This window comes from Mastomys coucha, unplaced genomic scaffold (genome assembly GCF_008632895.1).
Source record: "Mastomys coucha isolate ucsf_1 unplaced genomic scaffold, UCSF_Mcou_1 pScaffold18, whole genome shotgun sequence".
NCBI classification, from domain to species: Eukaryota; Metazoa; Chordata; class Mammalia; order Rodentia; family Muridae; genus Mastomys; species Mastomys coucha.
In genome coordinates this window covers 115,499,264-115,507,716 of record NW_022196900.1, presented here as the reverse complement: position 1 = coordinate 115,507,716, position 8,453 = coordinate 115,499,264, and the positions used below count along the sequence as shown (strand labels likewise).

General features: G+C 44.1%; 1 protein-coding gene across 9 annotated transcripts in view; it reads right to left on the bottom strand.

Moving 5' to 3' along the window:
- CUNH1orf159 (chromosome unknown C1orf159 homolog) overlaps positions 1–6,886 on the bottom strand; it is an 18,759-nt gene extending 11,873 nt beyond the window's left edge. For 4 of the 9 annotated variants that reach the window (XM_031379856.1, XM_031379863.1, XM_031379855.1 and 1 more), the window contains exons 1-2: positions 6,103–6,231; positions 739–832 (exon numbers count right to left, since the gene is read on the bottom strand). In XM_031379856.1, the coding sequence (XP_031235716.1) occupies positions 739–832; positions 6,103–6,194 (186 nt within the window). In that variant the 5' untranslated portion in view covers positions 6,195–6,231. The other 5 variants (XM_031379857.1, XM_031379861.1, XM_031379858.1 and 2 more) reach the window with 5 other exon arrangements.
- Between the last annotated feature and the right edge of the window lie 1,567 nt (positions 6,887–8,453).

Sequence of the window (8,453 nt, the reverse complement as noted above, 5' to 3'; positions counted from 1 at the left end):
AAAAAAAAAAAAAAAAAAGGAAGGAAGGAAGGAAGGAAGGCAAACAGACAGATAAGGATCCACTATATAGGCAAAGCCTACTGTCTCAGACTGCTGTGGGATAGAACTATAGGTTTGTATGACCATGCCTGGCACTTCTGTTTTTGTGACCTGAGCTTGGTTAATAAAAAGTAATGTCTAGAGGGTAACAGGGACACAGCATGGGAATGATCAAGGCCCAGTGCCCAAGCCATCCCTTTTATTATCCTTGGCCAAGTCAGTAAGGAATTCCCTATACCATCACCCCCAAACAGTGAGGTCCCTATCCTGCCTCACTTGGGAAGTAGAATAATGGCACCCCCATTAAAGATACTAAATCTCACCCCACTGGAGTGTCACTGTCTTTGTTCAACTACTTCTGGTGGGAGCTAAGATGCCTGACCATGTGTGCCTACCAGTCACCAGCTCTCCTGGGTAAGCAACACCTGAGCAGGCAGCTCTGAGGGTGATTCTGCAGAGACTGTAAGTCAGTTACAGCAATAAGTAAGTCTGGCAAAGAAACTTCTAGAAGGCAGAACAAAACAGGTGATAGGTAGATTTCGGGTATTTCTCTAATCCTAGCAGTAGACTCAAAGAGGATTCTACCAGTGTTAGGCTAGCATCAGTGAACCCTAAGTTCAAAGACTGAAATTTTTATGGGGTAAAGATCCATTGTCTATGAGGAGGCTTCAATGTGCTACTGGGTACAGGATTACCTACCTTACTTTCTGTGGACTTGCTCATGCATCCTATCAGAAGGCCAGTCAGGAGCATGAGATACTGCAGAACCATGCTGGGGAGCTGACAAGGAGATCTGCAAAATAGAACGGTATGTAAGGAGGAAATACTAGTAAGGGAGGGTAGAGCTGAGAGGGGCATAACTGGGAGGACAGGACCAAGGCAGGGAGTGTAAGGCTTTAATAGAAGGGGTGGGGTAGCTTTTCAGGGAAGCAATATGTAGTCAAAGTACCCTTACCTGTCCCTCCAGGATTCACTTCGAGACAGGGTTTCTCTGTGTAGCCCTGGCTGTCCTGGAACTCTGTAGACCAGGCTGGCCTCAAACTCAGAAATCCGCCTGCCTCTGCCTCCCAAGTGCTGGGATTAAAGGTATGTGCCACCACCGCCTGGCTTTTTTTAACTTTTAATTTTTTTTTACATATATGGTGCTTGTCTGCATATATGTTAGTGTACCATGAACAGGCCTGGCACCTGCAGAGGCCAGAAAAGGCATCGGATCTACTGAAACTAGAGTTACACACTGCAACAGTTACAGTTGCAAGCTACCCTGTGGGTGCTGGGAATAGAACACAGGTCTTCTGGAAGAGCAGCCAGTGTTTTTAACTGCTGAGCCATCTCTCTCATTTCCTGCTTCTGCCACTGAGTATTGTGATTACAGATGTGCACTATAAAGTTTGATTTATGAAGGCTGGGGATTGAACACAAGGCTTTGTGTGTACTAGGTAAACAACTGAGCTATATCCACATCCCTTTTAATTTTTTTCAAAAATCATTTTATTTTATGTATATAAATGTTTTAACTGTATGTATGTATGTGCATCACATGTGTGCTTAGCACCTGCAGAGGCTAGAAGAGAGCATCAGATTCCTGGAAATGGAGTCATAGACAATTGTGAGCTAGCATGAGGTTGCTAAAAACCCATCCTTTGCAAAAACAAGTGCTCTTTACCACTAAGCTATATCTCCAGTCTCTCTCTCTCTGAAGCCCTTTGCAACAAACTTATGTTAACTCATAAGGTGGTACTTATAAATCAGTCTGTCCAAAATAAGATTTAAGAAATATTTTTTTGCCATAAAGTTATCTCTTAAGATTTAAAACAAAAAACTTAGTCAGGTGGTAGTGGTTTATGACTTTAATCTCAACATGCAGGAGACGGAGGTAGACAGCTCTCTGTGAGTTCAATATCAGCCTGGTCTACAGAGCAAATTCCAGAACAGCCAAGGCTACATAGAGGAGCCCTGTCTTGAAAAACAAACAAACAATAACAACAAAAAGTTAACTGGGTATGGTTTGGTCTACCTAGTGAGTTTTATACTAGCCAGAACTACATAGTAGGTTTTTCAAAAAACAAAACCTAGACTGGAGAAATGGCTGAGGGGTTAAGAATACTGGCTGTGTTTCCAAAGGACCTAGGTTCAATTCCTATCATCCACATAGCAGCTATCCTTAATTTCAGTTCTGGGGGGTAAGGCCTCTGAGGGTACATAGACATGCATGCAGGCAAAACACCTAATTACATTAAAGGAAAATAGAACTTTAAACAAAGTTACCTCTTAAGAGACTAAAGATGTAGCTCAGCTGGTAAAGTGCTTATGCAGCATAAACAAAGCCCTGAGTTTTATTTCCATTATCACATGAGTTGGTGTGGTGGAATACCTATATTCCAAACACTTGGTAGTATAGCTACATAGTAAATTCAAGACCAACCTGAGACACCATGAGATCTTGTCTCAAAATTAATAATAATAATTTTTTAAAAAGTTACCTCTATGAAGACATTTTACTTAGCAGAGGCCCCGAAGCATTGAAATAGCAGGCAAGCTGGGCATTTCCAGTTCTGGAAAAATAGTAGTCTGAGCTTCCTAGATAGAGGAATTCTAAGAGAATGTAGAGAAGTTTCAGTTTGAGGCTAAAAATGAGGAATTACATTCTCTGGCCTAGGGCAGTGGGAAGCCCCACTAGAGGGATTATGTGGGTTCACATGACCCTTAGGGGTTCAGGATGATATAGGTCTAGTCCTATCAGCAGGGGAAGTAGGGATTTGCACTGTAATTCACTTTATACTGGATTTAAGCCAGGACTGACAAGGCAATGACCACACTGCAAGTCCCAAGAGGTGGTGCTCAGGCCTGCAGGAGTTATCTTTGAAGCCTTATCCAGAGCCTTTCTGGTACTCATTAGTACATGCATTTTGTTTCAGTAATGCATGTTAAGTTTCAAAATACCTTCTGTTCTTGACTTAACTCTTCTTTCTAAGGTATGAAATCCTCTTACAGAGATATTTATATCATAGTCTGGCCACCCTTCAACTATAGGATGTAATCAAATTTCAACTTTTCCAGGGATTTAAGATTTGCTCATCCATAGACCTGCCCTGGAGGTCTATTTAACTCCCACATGTTAAATAGATCCTTCTGCTCTTTCTGAGAAGAGCATTCCTAAGTTATGTCAAGTAAAAAAAGTCCAACATTTTAATCAACACTGCCATCTGTTACATTAACAGTACTAAAGTATAATTTCCACACAATAACCAACATCTACTTCAAATAGACAAGTCAGGGGGCTCTGGAAAAATGTGGACCTATGAGGCCACCACTGCAGCAAAAAAGCTATCAATATTGGAGCCTTCTATGAGCACCCTTGCTTCCTCAACCTATAGGTCCAGGCAACCAAGCTGACCTTGTCACTGCAGTCTATAATTTCATATAAATAGAACATACAACATAAATGGTTCCTTTCATTCAGCACTAGGGATCTTTAGGTGTACTGTTATGTGTGTTCTGTTCATTACTATGTGATTGTTATGAGGCTATACCTCATTTCCTTTACCTATCATCTGCTAACAGGTTCGTGAGCTGATTCTACTATTTTGGAAATCACAGGGCCTTGAGCACACACTATGTGAACCTGTATTTCTATTTCTCATAGGTAAATACCAACGAATTTGTGTTAGATCAGAGAGGTATGTTTAATTTGTCAAACTTTTAGTAGTACCTCTTTACTTTCCCACCAGTGAAGCAGAAGAGCTGAAATGCACTGCACCCTCACCAATATTTGTAATGTTCTGGTGGGCACCTAGTGGTATCTTGTTATCAGCATTCTCCTGACTAGTAATGGTCGCATCTTTTTATGACATTAGTCACTGTATGTCCTATTGAGCTGTCTTTTCTCATCTTTTATGTGTTTTAATTGGATTTCCTTCCAATTAGATATGTCAGTTCTGTAACATATACTTATTTACACTGTGTGTGTGCATGAGTATGCACATACATGCCATGAAACACATGCTGTAGCATGTATGTGCATTTCAGAGAACAGTCAGTTCTCTTCTTTTACCATGTAGGTTCCAGAGATCAAATTCAGGTTGTCAGCCTTGGCTGTAAACCCCTTTATCCACTGAGCCATCTCACTGGTTCAGCCATTCTGAATATAATTTTAAGTTTTTGATTACTTGTTTATGTCATACATACCTGCTATGCCACACGTGGAGGTCAGAACACAACTTGTGTGAGTCAGTTCTCTTCTTTCACTATGTGGGTCCTATACATACTTTTCTGTTGTGTGTGGTGTATATACATGTTTAGAAGTGTGTGTACACCAGAAGTGTACATTAATTACTCTCCACTGTATTTTGGTATTTTGTGTGGTGCATGTGTATATGGGTTCACGCTCCCATGGCACGTGTGGTGCTAAGAGACAGGCGATGCATGTCTTCCTCTATCACTCTCCACCATTTTTGTTTTGTTTTGGAGACAGGTCTCTCTATATAATCCTGGCTGTCCTAGAACTAGCTGTGAAGACCAGGTGGCCTTGAACTCACAGAGATTCCCCTGCCTCTGTTTCTCGGGTACTGGAATTAAAGGTGGGTCACTATGCTCAGCTCTCCACTATATTTTTTGAGATAGGATTTTTCACTGAACCTAGACCTCATCACTTTTGCTGGATGTCAGCCTGCCCTGACGGGCTGCCTGTTTTCCCCTCTACCCACTCAAACTGGGATGAGGGATGCATACCACCTATTTTTTCAATAGGGACTGGGAAACTGAATTCAGGCTCTCATGCTTACACAAGCATTTTACTCTCTCAGTCATCTACCCAGTCCCCATCCACTGTATTTTTTGAGACAGGCTTTCACTGAACCTGGAGCTCACTGATTCACCTCAGCTGACTAATCAATGAGCTCAAAAACCCACCTGACTCCATTCCTTACATTAATGTGGGCACTGTGGATACAAACTCAGATCCTCATGCTTGTTCTGCACTTTTTTTTTTTTTTTGGTTTTTCGAGACAGGGTTTCTCTGTATAGCCCTGGCTGTCCTGGAACTCACTCTGTAGACCAGGCTGGCCTCAAACACAGAAATCCGCCTGTCTCTGCCTCCCAAGTGCTGGGGATCAAAGGCGTGTGCCATCACTGCCCGGCTGTTCTGCACTTTTAACTGAGCCATTTCTGCTGCACCTTCTTACTTTTTTGATCTCATTATGAAGTTCAACCTTGCCTGGAACTCACTACATCACTATGTGGACCAGGTTGGTCTTCAACTTCAAGTCCTGCCCCTGCCTCCCAAAGTGCTAGAATTACAAGCATGTGATTACAGACCACTGTGTGTGTGCAGTCTTATGTATTTCAGGCTGGTCTCAAACTATGTAGTGGATGATGACTTTCAAACTGATTTTCTTTTGAGATAGATTCTCATCATTAGGTAGCTACACAAGGATTAGTAATCTTGAATACCACTGAAGATAGATCTCTCCCTGATGCTGGTTGAGAACCACCTCTTATTTCCCTGGTAACACTACAAAGGAAAATATCCTAAATGCCCCCTCAGGCATCCAGGTCAGAAGAATGGAACCCATCTGGCCCTGGTAGTGAAGTAACATACTGGCATGTGCCAAAGATTAAAAATGTTACATACAAGTGTATTCTCTCTTAAAAAATAATCTAGGCCAAGCATAGTGGCATACACCTTTAATCCCAGCACTTTCAAGGCAGAAAGATCCCAACCTGTCTATATAGTGAGATGATTCTGGCTTAACAAATTAAGTATATAAAAAAGTGCTGGGTGGTTGAATTTATTTATCTGGTGGTTGAAGAACTGAAAATATCTGTGCTCAGTCCTAAACAGGACATCTATTTCAACCTTCCCCTCAAGAAGACCACATCCCGTGGGAGGACCTCGACCACTTCATGACACCAACAGACCAACGGAAGTCCCACATCTCCCACGTCCTGCTCAACTCCGCGCACCTCCCTGCTGCTTGCGGTCCATTTTTCCCTTTCAACCTCCCCTCCCTTCATCTGTCCATTCGCGCAACCACCATGCTCCACTCCCGGCTCCATCCGTACCGCCTCATCACTGACAAAATAGCAGGCGGAGAGGGTAGGCAATGCCCTGCTAAGCCCTGGATTAGTCCCAGAATCTGGGCTACCCCGATCATGTAGTTCAGCCACCACCTCCGAAAGACCACGGCCTTCACTCACCACACACCAGGCGAGTTCCTCTTTCGTACCGGCCGCCTAGCAAACGCCTTGTAAGCGCCCCATGGGACTTGTAGTCTTTGGTTCTCCCCGGCCCAGGCGTTGGCGAGGGCTGCTTTAAGCAAAAAAAACTACAACTCCTAACGGCCCCCTCGCCCAAGTGTGTTTGTCCAGGATTCTCTCCTGGTAGCGGGTTTGCATTCGGAGCTCTGATTGGGAAATGTAGTCCAAGAGAGCTTGAACCTAGGGAGGGGAAGGGGAAGAGTAGAGTGGGAAGGAAACGACTACATTCCCCAATATTCCTAGCGGCGGCCAATCATCGTAGTCCTTGTTAGGTGGTAGGCCACCAGTGTTTGACTTGGTTCTAGGCAAGTCGGGTATGAAGAGTAACGTCCGCCTCGCTTCCAGAGGATCACAAAAGAATGCAGACCTGCCAGTCAAGGCTACGGTAGCCATGGAAATATTTAACGGGCCATAGTTCGTGATTGAAGTGGGGTAAATGGTTTTCAAATTCACCCAGAACGTATGGCTAGCCCCATTTCAAAGTAAGCACAAAGTTCAAATTGATTCTTTTGTAAAAATCTGGGCTTTCTAATATATCTTTGGCGTGTCTGCTCAGAGAGCTGCACTCCGGTTCCTCCCAAGTGGGAGGCCACACCCACGCCAAGCTAAGCTTGGAGCCTCTGAGGTCACCAAGTGGAATGCTTAGGAGTCTTTGTCTCTGGGCTACCTGATCGCCCCGGTCTCTTTCTCTATGGAGGCCTCAGGTGGTTAGGCTTCTTCACAGAAGCTATCCTAAAACTCCTTGGACGCGCCACAGTAACACAAGGAGGAGGCATTGTAACTTTTTGCAGTCCATCAGCTTACATCTTCTCTGAAGTGGGTTTGAAGCACTAGGGGCAGCCCCTGGAAAGAGCAAAAGTGTGTGCACCAAGGCTGTGTTTTGAGTAAAGATTAGAGAGTATCTGTCAGGCTTGATTCTGTTTTTTTCACCCTAGTCTCTAGCTGCCTCCAGTGCAATGACACTGCCTAGTGTTTGCTCTCTGCTAGGCCTTCCTCACTTCCACGATACCGACATGACCTCAGTTTCTCTGATCTGGTAAAGCTGGTCAGACAACTCAGCATTCTTTGCACCACCGTGATTTACTCTTCTCTGGAACTCTACCCTAAGGCTAAGTGGATCAAAGAATTCAGAGTTTAAGCTGTGGACCTTCTTGGCTAGCAACAATGGGCTAGATTCTTCCCAAATTAGTGACATCAGGACAGACAGAATTTCTATTTGTGTGTTTTTTGTACTTCCTCTGGGCTACCTCTAGTATTTCTGGCAATTAGGAAAAGACGGATGTCTTTGAAAGGGTTGTGTGTGTATGCTCATCAGAGATTTGGCATCCATTGAGCATTGGCTAGGCAGTGAGTATAAGGGGATGAATCATACATAGGTCACTAGTACCTCTCCTCCCACTATAAATGCTTATGGTTGGATGGAAAGGTGTCTGGGGGCTCAGGAGCCCAAGAACCACACAGCTCTGAGATGATGGTGTCCCAAGGGAAGAGTATCCTGAGCTCAGAAACCGCATAGCTCTGAGAGGAAGCCTCCTCAGCAGAGGCAGTGCAGCTCCCAGGGGAGGGTCCCCCCAGCTGAGCTGAGGAGCTCAGGGGCCTCAGCTTCTCATCTTTTTTTCTTGGCTTCTTCCAGGAGAGTAACTCCAGGTAATAACTCATAAAGGAGATTTATTCAAGGGAAAAATCCAGGAAGAAGGACAAATCCAGGGACAGATGGCCTCTGCTCCCAGGAGTGGACATCAGGAAACTGGGCATAGGGTGGTGCAAATAAGGATTTTTGAGGGGGCAGAGCTTCTCAGGGCAGAGATTTCCAAATGAAGATTGGTGAGACTTCAAGTCCTGAGCTTGGAGATCTCAAGGATTGGTGGATTTTCCTTCAGAGATTTGTGGGTTTCCACCCCCTCTTCCCTGTGTTGGGCCCAGGGGTTAGGATAAGAACTCCTGAGGTGCTATCTCTGTAAAGCTGATAGTAAACCCAACCCCAGCCCATTTTGTAATATTACTGCATGCCACGCAAAGTTAGGTTAGCTACTAAGTGTCATAGATCATTTCAGTAGACTAAGGCCCATTTGCAGGGAGTATGGAAATATACAGATATTTCTCACGATATGCAACAACTGAAGGCGGAAATTTCAGAAATTAGCAAAAGTCATTTG